At 37.6% G+C, this 23,238-nt stretch overlaps 4 protein-coding genes across 12 annotated transcripts; 1 reads left to right on the plus strand and 3 right to left on the minus strand.

Annotated features, from left to right (window-relative positions):
• Positions 1 to 2,765: 2,765 nt before the first annotated feature.
• On the minus strand, positions 2,766 to 3,728 carry LOC123204923. The gene is made up of 2 exons (XM_044621736.1): positions 3,470 to 3,728; positions 2,766 to 3,377 (listed from the first exon to the last, which is right to left on the minus strand). Exons 1-2 carry the CDS (start codon positions 3,620 to 3,622, stop codon positions 2,934 to 2,936), a joined length of 597 nt encoding a protein of 198 aa, XP_044477671.1. The 5' UTR covers positions 3,623 to 3,728; the 3' UTR covers positions 2,766 to 2,933.
• Positions 3,729 to 3,803: 75 nt separating this feature from the next.
• On the plus strand, positions 3,804 to 7,691 carry LOC123204922 (hypersensitive-induced reaction 1 protein-like). 7 transcript variants are annotated; one of them, XM_044621732.1, is made up of 7 exons: positions 4,357 to 4,520; positions 4,616 to 4,679; positions 5,752 to 5,952; positions 6,119 to 6,239; positions 6,362 to 6,453; positions 6,590 to 6,686; positions 7,065 to 7,691. In XM_044621732.1, the coding sequence occupies exons 3-7, from the start codon at positions 5,764 to 5,766 to the stop codon at positions 7,421 to 7,423; spliced, it is 858 nt and encodes a 285-aa protein (XP_044477667.1). In that variant the 5' UTR covers positions 4,357 to 4,520; positions 4,616 to 4,679; positions 5,752 to 5,763; the 3' UTR covers positions 7,424 to 7,691. The 7 variants fall into 7 exon arrangements, with proteins under 7 accessions (XP_044477664.1, XP_044477670.1, XP_044477665.1 ...); XM_044621729.1 differs by lacking the exons at positions 4,357 to 4,520; positions 4,616 to 4,679 and adding an exon at positions 3,804 to 3,921; XM_044621735.1 differs by lacking the exons at positions 4,357 to 4,520; positions 4,616 to 4,679 and adding an exon at positions 3,994 to 4,291.
• A 35-nt stretch (positions 7,692 to 7,726) lies between these two features.
• Positions 7,727 to 12,616, minus strand: LOC123204535 (protein QUIRKY-like). 2 transcript variants are annotated; one of them, XM_044621254.1, is made up of 2 exons: positions 8,417 to 12,616; positions 7,727 to 8,271 (listed from the first exon to the last, which is right to left on the minus strand). In XM_044621254.1, the coding sequence occupies exon 1, from the start codon at positions 12,252 to 12,254 to the stop codon at positions 9,165 to 9,167; it is 3,090 nt and encodes a 1,029-aa protein (XP_044477189.1). In that variant the 5' UTR covers positions 12,255 to 12,616; the 3' UTR covers positions 7,727 to 8,271; positions 8,417 to 9,164. The 2 variants fall into 2 exon arrangements, with proteins under 2 accessions (XP_044477189.1, XP_044477190.1); XM_044621255.1 differs by lacking the exon at positions 7,727 to 8,271 and having other exon boundaries at positions 9,387 to 9,588; positions 9,699 to 12,616.
• Positions 12,617 to 12,953: 337 nt separating this feature from the next.
• Positions 12,954 to 22,534, minus strand: LOC123204536. Of its 2 annotated transcripts, none has more exons than XM_044621256.1 (13): positions 21,630 to 22,534; positions 21,368 to 21,536; positions 20,666 to 20,778; positions 20,326 to 20,427; positions 19,662 to 19,731; positions 18,981 to 19,036; positions 16,907 to 16,957; positions 16,621 to 16,725; positions 16,356 to 16,400; positions 15,689 to 15,791; positions 14,645 to 14,856; positions 13,873 to 13,959; positions 12,954 to 13,572 (listed from the first exon to the last, which is right to left on the minus strand). In XM_044621256.1, exons 1-13 carry the CDS (start codon positions 22,404 to 22,406, stop codon positions 13,402 to 13,404), a joined length of 2,061 nt encoding a protein of 686 aa, XP_044477191.1. In that variant the 5' UTR covers positions 22,407 to 22,534; the 3' UTR covers positions 12,954 to 13,401. The 2 variants fall into 2 exon arrangements, with proteins under 2 accessions (XP_044477191.1, XP_044477192.1); XM_044621257.1 differs by having other exon boundaries at positions 21,368 to 21,533; positions 21,630 to 22,533.
• Positions 22,535 to 23,238: the final 704 nt, after the last annotated feature.

A 23,238-nucleotide genomic window follows, 5' to 3' on the forward strand; every position in this document is an offset into this window, starting at 1 on the left:
AAGACGAAGAACTTCGTCGGGGAAGACAAAGTTCTTCGTCTTCCCAATCGTCCTTGTCTGGGAAGACGAGTCATCTTTATCTGGGAAGACGATCATCTTCCCAGACGATGTATCTCTGCACCGGATGGGTTGGGGTGGAGTTAAGAGGGGCCGTCGATAGAAGAAAAACCGTCGGGAGGGGAAGACGGCCGACGATGGCTCCGGAGAAAGTGAAAGGGTTTGGAAATAAACCGTAGGGGGGGAAATGCGATCTTTTCAAACTTAGCTTAGGGAAAAAAAAGTTAGTTTTTAAACTTTTAGGGGGGAAAATGAGATTAAATTTATCACCGTTAGAGTTTTGTTAAATTTAACCGGCCATGAATAGGTATTTGGTATTTCCATAGTTAAAGGGTGAAAACTTGTCATTACAGCATACCTTGAGTGGGAAATAGTCGTTTGACCTTTAAATTATAATAAATATTTTAAATAATATTATCCTTATAAACACATATATTTTAAAGGCCAAACGACTATTTCCCACCCAAGGTATGCTGTAATGACAAGTTTCCACCCTTTAACTATGGAAACACTAAACACCCATCAATGGTCGGTTAGATTTAACAAAACTCTAACGGTGATAAGGGTAAAATCGTCATTTTCTCTAGAATATTAAAAATAAACTAAAATAGAATATATTTTGCCCCCCTAAACTTTAAAAACTAAAATTCCCCCCAGCCTAAGTTTTAAAAAATGGCAGTTTCACCCTCCCGAAGCATTGCCGACGGTCTCCGGCTCCATTGCCGACGGCCATTGCCGACGGTTTCTCCCTCCCGAAGCATCCTTACCTTCCGGAGATCTCTTTCCTCCCATTTGGACTTCCAATCAGAGTTGGAGAAGCTGTGGAAGACGAAGAACTTCGTCGGGGAAGACGAAGTCTTCCCAGACGAAGACAAGACGACGAGACGACTCGTCGTCCTCTGGGAAGACGAGTCGTCTTCATTTGGGAAGACAATCGTCTTCCCAGACGATGAAGACGAGATCGATCGATCTCGTCTTCGTCTTCTGGGAAGACGATTTCTCTTCCCAGACGGCTTCTTTCTGCATCGGATGCGTTGAGGTTGAGTTGAGAGGGGTCGTCGGTGGAAGAGAAACCGTTGGGAGGGGAAGACAGGCGGTGATGGCGCTGGAGAAAGCGACGGAGAAGGGTTTGGAAATTGGAAGGGTTTGGAAATAAACCCTATGGGGGAAAATGCAATCTTTTCAAACTTAGCTTAGGGAAAAAATGTTAGTTTTTAAACTTTTAGGGGGGAAAATGAGATTAAATTTACCACCGTTAGAGTTTTATTAAATCTAACCAGCCATAGCTGGGTGTTTAGTGTTTCCATAGTTAAAGAGGAGAAACTTGTCATTACAGCATACCTTGGGTGGGAAATAGTCGTTTGACCTATTTTAAAATATAAACAATACAAAGTCATTCAAAACAAATTTGTTCAACTCAATATAGATGAGATGATAAAATATCATTTCGGTAATGCTTCTTTTTTTGAAATTCAAGTTCCTGGGGTTGCAACTGCTCCTGGTGGTGGTGGTAATAGTGGCAATAATGATGTTGATATTCAGGTTGGTGCTTCTTCAGGAGGTGTTAGCGGTGGAGCAGGGGGTTCTTCTTCTTTAATTTCAAGTGGGCTTGTTGAGCAGTGGAGATTGCAACAGGTGCAACAATATCCTTTCTTGACGGGCACGGAACCAGCGACTAGTTTGTATCAGTTCGACACTGAAGGCGCCGAGTAGTTATGTTGGTCAGCTTCGGTCAAAGCTGATGGATTCTCCGGTTATTCAGTCGACAAATGTGAAAATGGAAGAAAATCAATATTGGAATACAAGCAATGCATGGACAGGTGTCTCTGGATTCATTTCATCTTCCACTAGCCAGCTTTTATGATATTTTTTAATCTCAACAGTCCCTTCTCCCCTCTTGCTTAACAGGATTAAAAAAAAACTTCTTCTTTAATCATTACAGTATAAACCAACATGAACACCAATATAAAATCACTTCCACATAATGAACAAAAGTTAACAGAAAGAAAGCAAGGGAGCAGACAACAATTTCATGTAAACAATAAAAAATAAATTGCATATAATGAACAAATCGGGAAGAAGAACACTTACCGGGGAGTTAAGCCACGATTAAGACCAGTTTGATGAAATGGAGAACAACTCACCTGCGTGTTTGGGTTGTGGCTGACTGAGCTTGGGAGATGAGATGGAGTTGCGTTGGAACAAATTTTAGACTTTTAGAATTAGGGCTTATTTGCTTTTTGAAAGAAGTTTTTTTTTTTTTTTTTTAAAGAATAAGTCAAATCAGGTTTTTTCGGTCCATGTTTTGATTGAATCAATTAACAAACTATTTTTTTATATAAATTGAATTAAAATTAAAATTGGATCTGGATCAAACTAGTTAACCCAATCCAATTTGGTTATAAGTTTATTTTTATAAAATAAGTTAAATATTTAATTTCGATTTGTACTGTATTGGATCCCCATGCATGGATCTTAGATTTGAGGCCCTGCTGCCTGTAATAGAGCACGGTCTTAGGCTGTACAAGTAAATCAAGTCTGTGTTGGATCAAGTCCATAGGAGTGGAGAAATTGTTTAGAGTTTTTGTGTCATATAAGTGGCAGCTGCAATTTCTTGGCAACCAAACTATCACATCACTAAGAACTGTGAACTGAAAAGAAAAGCACCTGGTGGATGGGCAAACTGTCAACATGGAAGAAACAGAAAATGCAAAACAGACAGATTCTTCTGATCTTCATTTACACAAGGACATCAATTTCATTGTTAATTTTCTTCTTTAATCCAAACTCAACATCTCCGCTTTGTAATTTACAACATTTGCAAGTACTTTACCCCAAGAAAATAAAATCAACAACATTTAAATATACAACAAGATTCAGTCAGCTTCTTGTAAGCCATCCAAAACAACAGAGCCTACAAACAAACCAGCAGCACCAACCCCAAGAGCACCAGCCACCACCGCTTGCACCACCACCAACCCTACTGAATCATCAGGAATCACCACTATCGCCGCCACGGCCGCCAGAAATATGAGAAAAGCGGCGGATGCCAGAGTGGATGGTGAAACACTAGCCACCTTCTCCAACAAACTCAATAAACCCAACTCCTCAGCTTTAGAAAACAAGCCCAACTTCTCAATAGATGATAGAGTGACACCGAGCTCCTCGGCTTTTGATAAAAGACCCGATTTTTCAACGTTGCTCAACACTTTACGTTTTTCGAGTTTCTTGAAAACGTCAACTTCAATCTCTTCGCTTCCTTCGTAGAAAATTCCAGCACCGAACCATTGTTTTTCCCAGTTCTCATCGTACTTGTTTACCTGTAAATGAATGATAAAAACAACTACTTTCATTGACGGAGCAAAAGACGAACTTTCGAAGTGAATTACGGTTATCAAAATTGATGAAATACCTTCTTTTTAGATGCTATGGCAACGGTTCTTGAGGCATTTTTGGCGGGAAAGAGAGGGGTAAAGCGAGGTTTGGAGGAGAGGAAGTTGTTGTGACGGAAGCCAACAGCATGAAGATGAGGAAATGAAAGTGAAGTGGGTGCAGAGAGCGCCATTGATGATCAGGAATGGCAAATATTCATGCTGCGGGGATGGGGTTTTGGATACGTCGGATATTCTGTTAATTGTCAGCCAATCAAATTGGTCATAGGTTTATCTTGGGAAATCGTATATTTTTTAGTATCATAATGGGATTTGTCCCATGTGGGTAGCCTCACCTTAAGCTAGCTTTCTGTTTCTGTTTCAGTGTTCTTACTTCTGAGCCCACATTTTTTACGTTTTCCCGTGGCTACTCGTTTGTTTATATGTTTTAAGAAATAATGCCAACTTTGAATTTGCATGTGAAGAAGTAAAGGTAAATTCTTGAAAACATTTCTGGGTTCTTTCTGTTACTTTAACATTTCCATTTATTAATTGTCTGCTGTGCACTCCATCCATTGTAAATATGAGTGCAGAACACATACAATTTGAATGTGCTTTTCATATCCATTATTTGGTGAGAAGGACACAATTTATATATGCTGATGTTCAGGGATATTTGATTGTGTTGTGCAAGTAAAACAAATACAAACTGAAAAAGAGAATAAAAAATTAATAATGACAGATAAAATAAGGAGAATATATACATAGCGGATCTTCAGGTAAGCATAAAGAGATAAGTTAGCTGTGCTGTAGAGATGAGGTTGCTGTGCTGGCTGCAGCAAAGGTAAAGTGATGAGGTTGAGGTATTTTGCTCACTTGAGACGGCAAACAGCTGTTTTTATACGTTATGATTATATTGTCAATGCATCTTCATTTGTTTTTTGTCATTTTCTGACCACGTTTGTTGTCCATTATTCCTAAATCTTATCATTTGTTAATGTTATCCTTAGATTGTATCTTCACTGAGACAGCATGTTGGTTTAGTTTCTGTAACCTTTGTTTTTCAATTCTGCCAAGGGTGTAATTTTTAAGGTTGGGAGAATCCTATGCAATTAATATTTGATCATATTTAAGATTCCTTTCACCTGGTGAAACTCCTCTGAGCTTTCCTGTATTTCTATTTATAGAAGAACCAAATAAGACTTTGCAGTGATTGACTTGATTTTCCTCAATTGGTAGATTCAGAACCATGTACGCTGCTTTATTATCCCTTGCTTACAGTTGTTATTCTCATCTTTTTCTCAGTCATTTCGTTGCATTCTTCTCCTGTGGAACTTTTGTAGGTCTCCTATTCCCATTTGAACGTTAATTCACAGCTAACTAATTTTTTTTGTGGGGTTGAATCAAACTGAAAGGCTCTTATTTGTTCTTGTTGTCTATTTTGTAATGGTTTTGCACCTGTAAGTTACACTCAGAACTGGGTTTTTGAGTTGTTTGAATTGCCTCAATAAGTATGTAGTTTTTAATATGAATCTTTTTGTTGTGTGTTTCGTATGATCTATGGTTTTATCTGTTTCTATGTTCCTTTTATGTGATAAATGATCAAATGATGATAGATCTTACAATATATTGACATAAAAAATATATATATACATTGCTTTACTGATATGTTCATAAGGTTGGACCTAATGCCTATATGAAATCATTAGTCATAGGTATTAAAACATGGAGTCCACTGAACTGTGATATTCTGGCTCTGTAGGGCTTCTGTTGTATGATAAGATATGTTGATGACTGTGAATAAGTCAAGCTAAGCTCAGCCAATATTAGTCTTGTAAACGAGTCACATAAACATGACTTGATAGCTGAGGTAAACAGTGCTGGCTACAAGTCAGTGCACAGCAGAGAGATTGGAGGGCGATAGTGGGAGCCAGTAAATGTAGGAAATCTGTTACTTGCTGTTATTATAAAGTGTTTATGTAACACCCTAGACAAATCATATATCGACAAAGCACTAGAGATATGTATGGGTTTTCCACATCACTTGGGAATGCTAACAGAAAATTGATGATATATGTTGAACTGTTAAGACACGTTTTGGATTGCAAAATCCAATAATCTAAGCTTCACAGCAACATCTGCCTTAAGGCTCACTACTAAAATTTCCAGAATTCTTCTGTTTTTCTCTAGTTATTGCTGTTGGTCCTCACTATAGCTTAGGTTTCTTCATCTTTCTCACTATAACCCGATATCATAGAGTAACAATTATCATATTCTTGTTTCAATAATTTCTAATAAGACAATTGGATTTTTAACGTTTTAGAGTTTTAAGTAGATGGGAAATCTATTCTGTTGTGTGCAAGTTGAGCAGTCCACCGTGGTTATTAAGGAGAAATTTGGCAAGTTTGATGACATCCTTGAACCCGGATGCCATTGCTTACCATGGATCCTCGGACATCAGATTGCCGGCCACCTGTCTCTAAGGTTGCAGCAGTTAGACGTGCGTTGTGAAACCAAAACAAAGGTCTGTCTATATAACTCTATATATAAAATTTAACCTCAGTGATAACTTCATGCTCTATCTTGCATCTGTAACTTAGCTTGGAATTATTATCCTCTATAATTGGGGGTTGGGAGGAATAGGGTCACTTTCACTGAGACAAAATAAATCTTTTTTTGCAATTAAACAGGACAATGTCTTTGTCAATGTTGTTGCATCTGTTCAATATCGTGCCCTGGCAGATAAGGCCAGTGATGCTTTCTACAAACTCAGCAACACAAGGTCCCAAATTCAGGCATATGTTTTTGATGGTACAAAATAAATCTTTTCTTTATACCATTTGAAATACGTTTAGTGCTTTCACTCACACAACACACAGAATCACAAGGATGTGCTTGCATGTTGATACATCATCTTCCTCCCAATTGTTCAGTGATTAGGGCAAGTGTTCCGAAGCTGACTCTAGACAATGTTTTTGAACAAAAAAATGAAATTGCTAAGGCTGTGGAAGATGAACTTGAAAAGGTAATCATTTTGATTCTGTAAGCACAGATGCTATGTTGTGAAAGCCAAACTTCATTTAGTAGTGGTACAAGACTGCTAGTTGGTATCAAAATTATGTGAGACTGTTTTTGCATGTTTTTTTCATTATTTTTTACAGGCCATGTCAGCATACGGGTATGAGATAGTGCAAACACTCATTGTTGACATTGAACCAGATGAACATGTGAAGCGGGCAATGAACGAAATTAATGCTGGTAAAGTATTTTTATCTCCTGTAAGTTGATGAGTACAAAACTTTGTTTAAATAGTCTCTTGTTTTAGTTGAGCAGCTGGCTTAACTGAATTCTGCACATTAGACGATGGCAGATTCCTGAGACCTACCCTTTATCAATGTCTTCCTACATTTTATCTTGAACACTAGCGGACAGAATCTCATGTTCTCAGGCCTGATGCCATTTTTATACACATTTGATTTTGGCTTAGAAATTACTGAGATGAAAAAACATCAAACATACATTCTTGTGGATGGTCATCTACCAATTCAAAATATATTTGTTTGCTTTACAGAAAATTTGAATGTCGATGAATGATTTTGTTCAATGAAACGTTCTAATTGTCTTGTACTCTTTCAGCTGCAAGACTGAGGGTAGCAGCCAATGAAAAGGCTGAGGCTGAAAAGATCTTACAGATCAAAAGAGCTGAAGGTGAAGCTGAGTCCAAGTATCTTTCAGGACTTGGTATTGCCCGCCAGAGACAAGCAATCGTGGATGGTTTGAGAGACAGTGTGCTGGCATTCTCTACCAATGTGCCAGGAACCTCCGCAAAGGATGTGATGGACATGGTCCTGGTTACGCAATACTTTGATACTATGAAGGAAATTGGTGCTGCTTCAAAATCCTCAGCTGTCTTCATTCCGCATGGACCTGGTGCTGTCCGTGATGTAGCTACCCAGATCCGTGATGGACTTCTTCAGGCATCTGCTCAACAGTAATTTGTTCATGTTTGAGCAACACCGGTGCATTTGTTATTTCTATTAAGTTTCCATGAGTCTGGTTTTGTTAATTGACAATGGTCACTTTGTCAGTTGTAGTTGTATTGTGCATATTTTATTAAACAAGTTGTTATGCCTGCTTTATGAAGATGATACGAGTATTTGGTTAAAAAATATCTTGAAAGTGGCTGGACTCTGCATAAGTCATCGAATTATCATACATTCTAGTCAGCTTTGCCCTATTGGCTTTTTTTTTTTGGGGCGATCATTATTTTCGCAAATTTTTAATTGAATCATTCACCATTCAAAGAAAATAGATACAAATTTTATTTTCAGGTTTATTGAAATAACACTATGTCTGTACCTGTATGCAAAAAGTCCTTGAAGCTTTTGCATTTACATTTCTTTTCATACAAGAAAAGTAACCTGAGATAGTGGAGCTTCAGGCTCATCATCATCCAGTTGGATTTGAGGGAGTTTTTTCGACTTCCTGAAGCAGTTTCAAAACTTCTTGTTTCTTTACAGCTGGTGCCTGCATCTTGGCATCTAACTTTTCAAGCTTAGCCCTTAGCTTCTGTGGATCCCTTTCATCTTCAGGGCTCTTTTTCTTCTTCTCCTTTCCACCATCTTCTTTGTCCTCCTTATCTGTACATTCTTTGTCTTTCTTCTTCTTCTTCTTATCTTTAGTTTTCTCATCTCCTCCCTTCTTATTCTTCTTGTCCTCGTGCTTCTTTTTCTTTTCCTGCTTGCCCTTCCCTTTGGCTTCGCTGTCAATTTTTTCTTATTTTTCTGTCTCTCCCATATTAACTAAATCTTGATTCACCGAATTCTGGGTTATTGAGCTTCTTCTGCAAACCAAACATTAAACTTATTTCAATCAATAAAGGAAAAGGTTTAAGTACTAAAGGAATCTCATTTTCTTCAATTTTGTCAAATGTTGATAAGTTTTTAATTTGATTTCTTTTTTCACAAGAAAAAAATTGGGATACAGACCTGGAAATTCAATCCTGAAGTGGAGGCTGTGGCAGCTGGTCTGGAATGGGGTTTCCAAGTCTTGATTGTTGATGTAATTCAGAATGCAAAATTAGTCACCCTTTTTATTCTCTAATGCTCATCCTATAATTTTGGTATTCCTATGTTCATTTGTGGCCATTTTTCTGCGAGAATTGTGAAAATCCACAAGAAATTTGTACCCAATCCAAGGTCCTCTTTTATTTCTGATCAGTGGTGCACCAATTCTCTCCATGATAATACTATTTAAGGCCCATATAAAGTTTTGCATAGTATGTCCAAGCACTTGGGAGCTCGCAGTCTATACATATATAATATCTCCCGTGTCTAATCAATGTTAGATTATCAGACTACCAATGGTTACATAGCAATAACATGGCCTGTGGCCAAGTGCCAGCCATACCTCTTTGACCTATATATATTGTTTAACTGTTATGAAAATAATATAATATAATTAATCATCAGGATTTTCACAATAAAGCAGCTCAGTGTTCACACTTTTCTTTACATTTTTACAGTAATTTCTGGGTTTCACTCAATTTTCTTCCTCTCCCGACTATCTCTTCTGTTCACCTCCTTTTTTCGAATAAAATAATGACACTTTCCATTTTAACCCCTTTTTTCACCCCTTTCCAACACAGAACAGTAAACTTTGTTCCATTCTCTTCCCCACCAACCATCATTCGGCCTACAAATTTACTTTTAACTCCTAATCTACTACTCTTCAACTCTACATCAATCGATCTGATAAACTGGGCAACCGTCGGAAGAAGTTCAGGCAAACCGCCGGCATCGGGTCTCTAAACATGGGATGCCTTAAGTAGTAAAATCCTAGTGCCACTGCCACCATTTTGGGTGGCACAACATATAGTACCAAAGTAATGACTGAACAAACACCAATAAACAATTTAGTAGCCCTTGGATCTCTCCAACTTACCAAAGCCTGAACCCTCTCTCCTTGCGCAGCAAAATCACCCAAAACTGTTTGTACCCTTCCAGCCAGAATACGTAACCGATCATACCGCGTTCTAACGATCTCTGGTGGTTTTGAACTGGGTATCATATCAAATTCTTCATCTAACTCATCCAGTTCAACAGCTCCTGCCTGTGATAATCTTGTATCCATTCCTGAAGAAGGTATCCTGGGCCTGAACCTATAATAACACACTCCAATTAACACAATGTACAGAAACCCAGTTGGCACTACCAACTCTGGGTACCAAACAAGAACCAAATACAACACATGTACTAAAACTGTAGTCACCGGATTCTTCCATCTTTTAATATCATGCAACCATTTAGCCAATCCAATTGCCCATGCAAGGACCGCAACAATCCGAAACCAATTTGCTTTACTTTTTCTCATGCTCCATGTATGAGAATCCGCATCCAGCATGTACCTCACAACCTCTTGGCCTAATGGGGGCTCAGACCGACTCAGCCATGCGGCCACCATCTTGGTTGCAGCCCCACGCAATGCCTCTTGCTGAACCACCCCTAGTGGCCGTAAGTAGTGCATTCTTGGAAGCAGAGGCTGCCCATAAACAGAGCAAGTATCAGGCAACATTGAGGGACAGGCAAACCGAACTGCTAATTCAACCTCTCCCATTTTCTTCAACCCAGAACGCATCAGTAACAACAAAGGATACGAAGTTGTATACACTTTGTTATTCTCCAGAGTAGATACGCGTATACGAATTTTCCCCATATGCCAATCGGGTTTGTCTTCTGACATTTCAGCAAACATCCGCCAGTTGTCGAAAACTCCAATGGTAAGAACAGTACATGGATCATAAACCTGCCACGTGTACTGTTCATTCCAACGTGGATCGAAGCTGTCAGTGATTGTCCTCGTACGGACCCACTTTTTACCGTATTTGGCTACACAGTAAGCATCCGTGGAACCTTTACCGCCGTTTTTGGTTTTCATGGGCAACAAGCCGTGGGCACCTAAAATTCCCAGCTCCAAAATTCCGATGGCCGGCTTCCAGAGCTGCTTAGCCGTGGGTCTAAAATCACTACACACGTGCGCCGCTTCATCAAGCACGTGATATCCGCCTTCCAAACATAATCTGAGCCGAATTCTCCCACAGCAGAGCACATTGCCGCCGCAGCCGCAACCTTCACTTTGTCGCTCCAATGCAATCCACTTGCTCGCCACTTGTCGCTCGTCGATTCGTTGTTCGATCGAGCTCACTGGAATCATGATGTGTCCCAGGAGTATTGGCATTGCTTCCTTGCTTGTACGGTCCTCCACCAACAACGTCAACGAGTCTTCGAACGGCTCTCCGGCGACGAAGAATAAGTCCTCGTTCCAATGAAACGATGAACTGTGATTGTTCATAGACCCAAGTCTAGTCCGTGCAGACTGAAAACCTAACTGAGCTTTCACTCCAATCTCCGGCGCCGTTAACGGAGGTAAATTATGAGCAACGTGAAGGTCCTGAGCTTCAATCACAGTAACTCTCAAATACCAGAGTTTCGGCGATTGATAAACCTTAGAGCGCGTATGTGCCACGTTCGGCGCATCGGGGCCCCAAGCTTCAGGAAACGCGTCGTCTGCTTGAGTCCCAATCCATACAGCCAGCTGAAGATCACCGGAAATCCTGCTTTCTTGTTGGGGAGGTCCGCTCTCCAGGCTATACCACTGTGGGGCCAGCGGACTATCTGGTGGGTCTCGCACGGGAACATCGGAGAGATCGAAACAAACACCGCCGAGGAAATTCTCCAAATGAGAGTCCCAAACGGAGATTTCTAAAAGCGCGTTGGCAGAGTCATTCTTATTGTAAACCAGTGCGAATACCTGGTTCCACTCGGGGGCGTCAGTTGGCTCACAGCCACAGGGACGATGCATTGCTGGTTTGGATTTCCTTAAATGATTGGACGTTCTGATTTTCACATAGGGACCCACGTTTGGAGCTAACCCACGCGCCTTAACGATTTTCACAAATAGATACATCATCGGCTCAACCAGATCGTACGGATGGATTCTGTCGGCTAGTTCAGTTTCTCCGGGAGCTTTTTTACCAGTATAGATCACTCTTGGTGAAAATTCTCCATTTGGTCTTTTCAAAACTCTAATTCCCTCAACAGCTGCGCTCTGCATCCTCCTCACCTCCGCCACCGGAATCGGCTTATCTAGCGGCGGATGATGAGGTGGATCCAGTGGTACTTGCACCACGTGCGGTGGAAATTCCTCGATTATGGTAACAGGTGCCGGTTGGCTATGGAAGTTTTCTGGAACAGGATGACAAATCTCCACGTGTCCAGGAACCTCAAAAACTCGACCTTCCTCAACGACAACAACACCGCGCGCCTTCTGCGATGGTTCTTCCGGAGGCGGTTGATTAGGCGGCGGCGGCTGCTCCTCTTCAACCAACTCATCGTAGTAACAAATTCTCAAGCCGATTTCTCCTCTAATCCAGCTGAAAAAACTTTTCTTCTCTAAAGGAAGATACCTCAATCCTTCTTCTCCACGCTTTGAGAATTGGCTACCGTACAACTTTACCCTTCCCAAGAAGTGATTCTTACGGCCACTGCTCTTGCTGTACTTTTTGTCATTGTACACCTGGATATCCAGCTGTTCGTAGTACATGTTTTTTGGATCCGACACAACGAACTCCAGTGACTCGTTCCATACTGGATTGAGCTGGCGAAACTTCGTGGAGGTTCGTTTTCTTTGGCCGTCAAAGTCGGCGATGACGTAGGGACTGGAACTTCCCTGGCAGTCCTTTGGAAGTAAGTGACGTGCGTCGACAACTTCCACAAGAAGTTTACGGAGGGTATTTTGTGGCGGTGGTTGAGACGGCGGGGTGGTCATAGTGTCATTTTTCTGGTTATAGAGAAATGTGGAGGTGAGTAGTTTCTGAGGCAAATGCAATATTCAGAAATAAAATTGAGGTAGCTTGAAGCAAAGGATTGGATTGAGCAAGAGAAAATCGGATGCCCTCTGCAACTGCAAGGCATATGATTCTGGCTCCGAAACTGAACCCAAAAAGCAATCAATTGTTAAATAAAGTTTACCCAGAAAAGCATCACTCCCTTGTCAACAATCCCGAAAGACCAAAATGCTTATTACATTGTTGAAGTTGTGTTCACTAACTAGTGGTTGGTTCTTGTTTTTGTGCCCTTTCACAATTGAAGAATCTGATCCTCCAGTATAAAGTAATTTTTACAGTGCTGTGCTGTTTAGTTTTTGTTGTTTTTGGGCATATTTGAGTGAGTGCAATTGTAATGCCGTAGTAGTAGATTTAGATGCCCATTCCATTCTTTTCATTTATCAATTAAGAATCCAATCACATTCTGTACATTTCATCCCCATTCCATTCGAAACAACATTCAAGTTCAAGCTTGAATCTTCTTTAATTGTAGTTGAGGGGAAGGATTAGTCCCGAGTATGATGATTGATTGATTAGCCATTCACACCAACTTTAATATAATATAAACATATCAAACGGAGTGTGAAATTGATTGAACTTGGTGTAACTAACACATTTTAACACAAATCCTTGCCATGGGATGGGCAAACTCAAATCTTTCATCAACGGTAATCATCTGACATATCCCAGACAGCTTGTATAGTAATCCCTATTTTCATAAAAAACGTTTTTCATGATGAGATGATCATACGACATTATTTACAAAAAATTATAATGTGCTGTGACCACAATACTATTAAAACCATTTTCTTTCTCTACCAACTCAACATTACAGAATCCAACACCAATGCCAACCTTTTCCATATTGGCCATCACCTCACCTGAAAAATTTTACCTTCTCGGTTCACTCAATGGAGAAGCCTACTTCTGGGGCGGATTAAGAAAGGAACCCAGAAAACAAAAAAATATACCACCCACCCATCTTTCTTCAGTTATCCTTGGAAACTTTTCTAATTAATGACCCCAAAAGAATAACGAACATATCAGAACACAGCTGTTAGGAAAATTTCCTCAGCTTTTGTTGGATTATCATTCCTCCTCCAATCCAATTACACCAATCCGCTGTCGCCTCCTGTCAAAAACAGCTTTGAAGGACTCACGTTCTGCTCGGAGATGCTCTTGGAATGAGCTCTGCTTCTCTGACTTGCCAACACTATGCATCGATCCTGATCTTTCTTCTTTAGTTAATGGGTTAGACTTCTGCAGGAATTGGAAGAACACAAAACAAGCTTCTATAAGGTGGATCTTTGTGGACAGCAAATATAAGGTGATATTTTCAATCATAGAAAGTGAACACAAACATAAAGGCCACCCTTCCCATCCTATTGGCCCCAAGAAAAGCATGCTCCACTATCAAAAAATGGAAAGAATATATAGTAAATACTAGTAATGTGCATGAACTTCAAAAACTGCAGTATTAGAACAACTCGTATACAATTATTAAAGATTAAAAAAAAATATATTTGAATATACAAAATTATACACAACATAATTACTAACCAAGTTGTATCCGGCACCCGGTCCAATTACTAAAGACTGCATGTTAGAATTCTTTGTGGCACCTATCGAAAAACCAGTGTCTCCAACCTGAAAGAAGAATTCATGAGATTAATTAAAAACATGATGAGCTAAATAGTTTAGGACATTAATCACAAGGGAGAGACTTAAGTGGAGACACCGAACTTTCTAAACATGCAAGGTATATAAATTTCTTTGTTTCTTATCCAAGAAAATGAATTTCTAAACATTTTAGCAAAAATAAAAATGCATTGTTGTTGTGGAGTTATTTTCTGTGGACATACAAATCCAGGGAAACAGACTACTGCAATTGCAAGCAGTACCTATGAACTGCTTCAGCAACAGTGCAACTACACTGATCAAATACCACATATAAAGAGTCATATGCACAAGAGAACATACATAGGTAGCCAGATACACACAGTGAGAATGTTCTTTTATTAAAGCCAACCTTTCTTTTTATCTTTTTAATCATAAGCTATTACATATGAGAAATTTATTAATGGAAATCATACATCTGAGAAACAGGTAACATTGTCAACTGTAAATAGACAAAAGTCATTAATGTCTTCCCTCTCAAAGTAAGAATCATATAATATCCATAAAATTTCCAACATGTTCTGTATCAGCTCCCCAAATCTTCTCAAAAGCCAGACAAAAGCCCGTAAGTATTAGGTTAACAGGAGATCAAGCCTTGGTACAAGATATGTACAGCATTCAAGACAGAAAAAATTAGGTGTGATCTGGTAGATACCTGGTCACCCCATCGAACAGATTTGCCTTCCTTACCATAAGTTTGGAAAAGCCCAGAAAGAGAATTCAAATTACCCTTCACAACTTTAGATTTTTCAGTATCACCTTCCCCTAAATCATCTGACCACTTACAACTGCCCAAGTCTTTAACTAGTCGTGTTGGATGGTCACCTTCAGCATCCCATCCCTTCCCAGCAGAGGGAGAATCTAAAGCTGAAATAGTAATGTAACATATCAGCCCAAAAATGAGAAAAAGGGGGCAACTTAAGAAACTTTAAAAGAAAATCATTGACATAAGATTGAGAAGAAAAAAAAACTTGACCCACAATAAACCAACAAAAAAAGTGTACCAGTTGGACATGAAAGTCACCCAGCAAAAATTACAATCAACTCTCCACATTACACAAGACTGAATTTGGAAGTAACTTTCTGCTAAGCAAGTTTAAAAAGTCTCCAAACTCAAGGACATGCAGAGAGCACTGCTCTTAATCTTAGCATAAAAGGAGCTGTTGCACCTTATCTAACTCATGTATATGGTTATGTACACACACTCATGTTAACAGGATGTACATATGTACATATATACAAGTATTTATGTCAGCACTGTCAATACCCATTCAATGCATGGCTTGTTAAGGGGAATTTTAGATGTAGGTGAAATGTTCTATACTAGGTTTTTGAACATATAAACAGAAGTAAAGCTTACTTAAGAAGTTAAAATTAGTTCTGGGATAAAAGGAAAAGCGGATGACATTTGATTTAAAGTTGTTTTCTTAGAGTACTTCCACCAAACTGACTCCATTTTTTATTAGATCTACACACCCTGATAATATTTAATAGTTAACACCCTAATGAGATACTACTCCAACATTCAAGTGCTTTTGATCTGTAACTACAAGCAGAAAGAAAAATGTGACAGACTGACAATTCAGATATCCCAATTCTTGCAACTTGGATAATTTAATGTGGTAAACCATAACAACTCAATCAACAAACATGCACATACAAAGATAAAAAAACCATTAAAAGCAAGAATTGAATATACCAGAAGGTGGATGATCCCCAACTACTGTGATGTTGTTGCAGAGTTGTTCTTGTTCTGTCGATAGACCTTCATCAACATCTTCATCTTCCATGTCCATGTCTACCTAAAGGATTTTGGCATGTGAAATATATTTAAATGAGCTATATGAAACATATCAAGATTCCCTACTCAACAGGCAATAAATAAATAAAATTTTGTGAAACAAACAACATAATGTAAACACATAATGTATTTTGACATAATTAATACATCACTGCTGATTGTTATAACGAATTTTTATCAAGGGAACATGGTATTATGAATTTAATATCATAAGCAATATAACATTCTTTTATCTTTTTACATGTTAATTCTTTCTCAGAATTGTGGACACTACCTATTATGATTCACTATTTCATTTCAGATATGTTTCTGTTTACCCCTGCAACAACAATGAAGACTTCTATGCTACTATTCCATGGTTTGACAAGTAGTCAGAGGAAGCAAAACCAAGTTTGGGTTCAAGAGGATAGGCCTGAGTTCAGAAAAGTCAGAATCTAGCTATGCAAGGACACTTTCTGTACTCTATTCTTAAAAAAAATAAAAAGAAAATAAATTGTCTTTTTCCTTACGAAACACATATATAAAAGAAAAATAAGTAAAATCAGTGACAGAAATATTCAATTACCTCTTTAATCCCACTTTTCTTCAAGTCGTCACCATGGAACAAAGACTGCCATGCCAGCAAGATTACAGCAAAAGACCCAAAAAAGTTTACTAAAGTTCTGAAAAATTATAAAATCTAAAAATCTCACAAGCCAGCACATCACAAATAGATTCTTCATCTCAGATTTTATAATGGAAATCATTAAAACTTTGTATTTAACTTTCTCTACCAATAATCAATACTTCCAGCAATTCAACCAATATTATTAAGAATACATGACAATAACCTTTATATCCAGTTGCATATACAAAGATGGAGCTTCTTCCCATTGCCCAGCCATCTCTTCAATCTCATCAAGGGTAAAACCATGCACATTCCTAGCTGCACAGCCCTGAAATTTCACCAAATTATTTATGCACTTTCACTATCAAGTGAGAAGAACTTCTACCCGTAAAATCACAATTTCTTCATACAAAGAACATAAACTATAATTAAAGTAATAGCGAATATCAAACCACATAAAAGGATATAATACTTAGAAAAAATTAATAATAAACAACATCTACACTCACCGCTGGGTCCTTATATGTGGCTTCTAAAATATACACTTCATAACCCAACCTCTGACAAGCAAACAAGTAACTAATCAGAAAAGTAAATAATAACCAAGAGAACCTCAGATTATCTACCTACTTAAAACATCAAACATTATTGTATAACTTAATGCTCAATTGGAGAAATCTAAACATTGTTCCCAATGGATCATGTTTCATTACCATCTCATCCAAAAAAGAGAATGTGCAATTGCTTTTTCCTACCTCACTATATAGTAAATAAAAATCAAATATAACACAAGCCTGATTATTAAATTTAGTAACCATATGTAAAGGTCGGGTAAATTGGAGTTCAAAGTGAGAACTTTAAGTGCACCACACACCAAATAATTAGGCCAGATTTTCTCTTATCAGTTACCAGTGCATGGTAGAAATTTATTTAAAAAGTTTGGACAATTAAGCATATTATAGCCAAAATTCGTTATATTCCATACTTTGATGGCAATGAAAATAGGAAGCATGAAACAATAAATTAAAACTAAAACTTCCCAAACTCTGCCAAACAATCTAGAAGTAGTTGTTCAATCAACACACATGCAAGCAAATAAAAACACCTAGAAATTAGTGTTTTCATACTAAGGAAAGCACAATTTCAAAACATAAATAGCCATAGTCACTCAGCTCATTACTCCAGTTAAACATTGGATAATTTCCTTCAAGTGAGAAGTCCAGAACAAGGTATTTTAGTTATAGAAATAAAGTAAGAAAAAAGAAAAGAAAGAACTCGTAGTAAGCTGATAAAATATAAAACTTGACAGTCTATATAGACCATGTATACCTGCAACTGCCAAGAACAAACTTCTAAGGGAGAAATATAACAATTCAGGAAAAACTTTAAATAAAATTTGTACTAGTATACTTTAAATTACTTACAAGAAAAGAAAACAATAACTAAGCTTAACAAATGATGGATCTCGATACCACCTTTACTCAATATCCAACTTAGCACACGGTATATATGAGAACAATAAGGCAATACAACCCAAAATTCTCATACCAACAGACTGAACAATCTCATGAGATGTTGAGATGTGTGAAGTGGTGATTTGATAAATCATATTACAATTCCAAATAAGAAGACACATCAGTTGGTAACCAAATTTTGGGATGTATTTTGGTATGTCGATCATTACTCATATAACAAACACTCAAAAGGTTAAAAATAGAAGCCACACATGCACAATTATATGGTGATAGATGAATGAAATAGGATGTCACTACCTTTGTTAAAGGCAACTGACTTTTTGATAATAACTTTGGTACAGATCCTAGCTTATTTAGAGATATAAAATTGCATGTTTCCACAAAGCAAAGCCAATACGCTGATATTAAACAGGCAGTGCACCCCCAAAGTTATTGTTACAATTTGCTAGTTCATGATTTATGTTAGAATCCACATTAATGTTCCTTGCTATGCACTTGGATTACTTGTACAACAATCATGGATCACATCTGGGCCACAAAAGAGAAAGGTCCCAATATATTGATAATGCTTCCTTAGGGATAACAAAGTCTCATACTTAATACAGACTATAACCCATAAATTTTTAAAAAGTTAAAACCTGTCTAGAAATGAAGTACAACTAAATCCCAAAACAGAAGGAAAAAAAATAGAGCAAAGAACTTCCAAAGACTGATAGAGAATACTTCATATAGAATTTCCTACTTTGCTAAGTCATTTAACTTAATAATGGCATTCTAACACTTCAGATAGGACTGCAAATAAAAAATTCATACATTGGAATATCCAGAAGTGTACAAAATAGTGCAGAGACTCCAGTTAAAGTAAATCAAAAAAAGGAAGTAAATACTATGAGCAAACAATCATATTCAGCATCAAAGAGACATCCCACGTAGTTGAAGACCCATAAATATAAGCAAAGAAATGGAGCACATTAAATTATTAGCTTCAAACTTCAATGAGACCTGCATATGATTATGTGCACCTGCAGACCTAAACTAGTCCCAGGAAACAGAAAAGACAACATATATACTTACAGATGTTGGAAGAAAAAAAGAATTAAGGGTATACCTTTGCAAATGCCCAAAACTGAGCAAAATCAGCTACCCGCAGATTGCGGTCATCCACTAAGACGAGGCACACATACCAGCAACAAAAGGGTCAATTTCCGAACAAAACTGCATCTGTGGTTAGTGAAAATGCAAGCAGTGCATAGGCACTGCACCACCCTTATTCTATAACCCAATTACATTATTGAAGTTCTTGAATGTTGTGAGTACCCAGTATAACTCAAGGAAAAACTTTAATTACTTTTGACTGTCGTAATGTCTATAGTGCAAATTTTTAAAGAACAGAAAAAAAGTGAGACTGTGAGAATGGCCTATCTCCAGTTTGTAAATTAGGCCATAATTTAGGCAGGTTCATTTGGACCCACATTCTTAAAGAGAATAACATCTCCCACCCTATGCTAACACTAGAAACATATTTCAGATATCAAACACCAATTATAGACACTGCCTTGATATCAAGTAATTAAAAATAAACACTTTCACCAAATTAGAACAAAATTTCAACACAGAACACGATTATTCCATTTCTAGACAAATGAGCATCTCAACATTGCCAATACCGTTGAGGTGGCCAGAATGGAAAAGAACATAAATGATAAAACACAACCAAATCTAATAATAAAAAATGTGTAAATGGAAATGCAAGTTTTCAATTGAGACTAGAACTTCAAAGATCTCATACCAATTACAAAAGTGAAATTCCCCTCCTCAAGAGTTCTCTTAAATGCTTTCAACATGCTTGACCGATAAGCCTGTAATGAAAATAAAATTCACTCAAATTTTAAGTAAATGACAATGTAGTTGTATGATTAAAAGCAAGTACTTCATGTCAAAATGCCAATGGGCTAAGAATAGTTAAGCATTGCATATGAGAGGAAATTTAAGAACATTAATAAGATTATAAAACAGAGAGCTGTATTAAGAATCACCTAAAATAGGTCATATTATAAATAATTTGCTTTCTGAGTGCAAGCAAAAGTTATTTAAACCATTTGTACTAAAAATCTGTCAAAAGGCACAGCTCTGTTCTTCTTCAAAGCATGCCGAGCATAATCATCAAAATCAAGCGAGCAAAACCAAATGGTAAAGCCTAGTGCAGCTAAAGCTAAAAAATTCATGCCGGATTTGAAACAGGCTAAGGGCATGGTAGAGTGATTTGCAGTCCTTTCACTATATTTTCCAGGACACAGGTATCTGGTCATTTGACCTTAATCCCAGCGATGCAGTTTACTTTCTGATTAAAGCAACATATACATAAATTTTAAGCCAGATGCTCACAAAACAATACTATAATATGTTTCTCAGAGATGAAAATTTAGTATTCTAGATAAAATGAACAGTGTTACCTCCTCCATTTCAGGTTCATAGCAATACTCCAACACCTTCTTTGTTATTGGTTTCTTGCTTCTAATCGAACTTGAAGATTTTGAAACATCACCCTCCTCAACCTCCAGAGTAGAAGATATTCAAAACATTCAACAAAGTTAGAATCTTACTGAGAATGACACATAATCTACTGCCTTTCTATGCGTGCATGTGTAAAGGCAAATATGGGAGAACCATATACCATGAAAACAGATGCATTCATGCACTTTATGCAGCAGGAAATGAATGAGAAATTTCCATTCAAAGCAACCAGTAAAGATTCAATGAGAACATTAAACAAAAATGAAGCACACTGCTGACCTTTTCAACTTCAGTCATGAAATAATCATCCATGGAATGAATTCTTGGAGCATCACCACCATTTTCAACCTCGAGGTCACGCAACATTTTTGCTAAATAGCTTTTTCCACTACCTGTAAATATAACCAAAAGAAAGATTTCAACTATGATCATAGAACCAATCATTAGGCATGTTTCGCAAAACTATTAACTATGAACCAGAATTTATGCACATTTTCTTTTCTACACTAATATATGAATGAAGCAAATATCTAAAAGTCACAAAACAAATGAAAATACAGTGTCTGTGACAATAGTAGTCCTTGCACACAGTTGTCTATGTAATCACACCTCTTCAAAGAAAAATTAATGAAAAACAAACCGAATTTCCTCTTAAAACAAATTCCATAATCTGGTCACAGTCCATTAAGAACAATGATACTATAGACTCAGTCAAGTGTCAAATACAACAAACATTTGAGCACTGAGAGTATCTTATACCATAACCCACAAGTGCAAAAATATCTAGTAGTCTACAGTCAAGCAAAACCCACTACCGCGTGGCTGACTGCTATATTCCAACACCACACTGACACACGATAATTTATCCAACACAGGTTAAGGATACCAATCAAGAAGATTCAAAGGTCACAATATTTCTTCTACAGAAGCATTAAAAATAATGACGGACTGTTAACAATGCACCAAATCAAAACAAGCTACCTGGAAGCCCACGAAGTATTATCACAAAATGATCAGGGCGCGATGCTCGATGAGGCTGCTTAAACAACTGCAAAGCGTTCACAACTTTCGGCTTCTCGGGAGAAAATGACTTCAGGGGAAACGATTGGCTTTCTCCCAGGTACGGCATAGAAAGTGACCGGGATTCCTTCTTGATACAAACAAAATAACTTAAATCAAATAACACAATGCCAACAATTAAGACGCAAAATTACAAACCAGGCATATGACAGCAAACAAATACCTCCCTAAGAAATTCGGTAGGAGCATGCGGAATTGGTTGATATGAGGAAGGACCACTCACAGGCACAGGAAACAAAGACGTTTTCTGTGGTGGCGGCGGCGGCGGCGGAAGATATAACAGTGGCGGGTCCACCGGCAAAGGTGGCGGTGGAGAAGTAGGAAGAGGAGGCTGTCCAATGCCATTGCCAGTGTGATGTGATAAATAACCTCCTGGTGTATTCAAATGCTCATTACCGTTACAATAACTTTGGTGATGCCATCCATGTTGCGGCGGAGATAATGGCGTTAGTGCCGGTGGGGGTAGATTGTTAGTAGGACCATAACTTTGCCAATCTTGACTCCCATGAACTGAATTATTAGCTGCATGATTTTCAACAGAATAATCTCCATTCCTATTAAAAAACTCAGGGTTTCCACAAGCGCCGCCGTGGTCGCGAATCAGCTTCAATCGGCGTTCGAGATCAGACGACTGGTAATTGTTCTCATCAATTCTCATTCTTTTATTATTATAATTCCGATCATATTCACTCACAAAACCGTTACTACCAAAGCAGTAATCATACACCGGCTGCACCGGATTTTGCCCATCGAAATTAGGGTTCACACCGTGCCAAGTTCTCGGGTCGAATCCAGGGCGAGGTGGAAATCTAGGGTTTTGATTAGTGTAGGGCGGAGGAGGGGGAGGGCAAAATGGGAAGTGAGAAATAGAGCAAATTGGACAGATGTTGTTTGCCGGTGGCGATGGCCTGAAATGCCATGGATGATGATGATGATCCATGATTTCGATTCACAGGGAGAGGGTGTGTTTTTTCGAAATTTCTAGAAGAACCGAAGAAGGATGAAGAGAGATAAAGCGCGGGGGAGGGAAGAAGTCTGAAGAAAAAGCATTTTATGCTCATAGGCGCGTTTAGTTCAAGTTATTGAATATTAGTTTGTTAATCTATCTTTTATTTTTATTTTTTAATTTGTTAAGCAATACTGATATGATAGGTGATATAAATGATAATCTGATTATCACTTTCACCTTACGTATTTAAAGAATATCAAGATAATCTTGATTTTATTATAATTATATTATTATTTATTAATTTTTAGAGGTGAAAATAAATTTATTTTTAATTAATATGATAAATAATATAAAAAATATTTAAAAATAATTATATTTAAAAACATTTAAGAAAAATAATTTATTAGTAATTTTTTATTACCTTTAACCAAACGCAATAATTATTTATACTTAGCAAATTTTATCAAACATAGTAATAATTTATATCTAATAATTTTTTAAGTAATCTATCTTCAAGATAATTTTTTTATTTTGGTAATAAAACATTACCCAAACTAAACGTCCTATAGTGTCTCAATTTTATGTTATATTACATTTTTAACCCTCTTCTACAACGACCCTCGATTTAGATCGCACTTAAATCTCATGATCTTATTAGCCAAACAATATCCTTTGATCATTTGTGCCGTTGAGGGTAGAAAAGTAATTTCGTTTAACATGATAAAGAATTCCGAATCATATATGTCAGATTTTATTTGATCCCTTCAAAACAGGAAACTTGCCTGCTTCTTCTACTAAAATTTGAACTCCCTACTGAATCCTT

The sequence above is a fragment of the Mangifera indica genome, chromosome 20 (genome assembly GCF_011075055.1).
Source record: "Mangifera indica cultivar Alphonso chromosome 20, CATAS_Mindica_2.1, whole genome shotgun sequence".
In the NCBI taxonomy this organism is placed as follows: domain Eukaryota; kingdom Viridiplantae; phylum Streptophyta; class Magnoliopsida; order Sapindales; family Anacardiaceae; genus Mangifera; species Mangifera indica.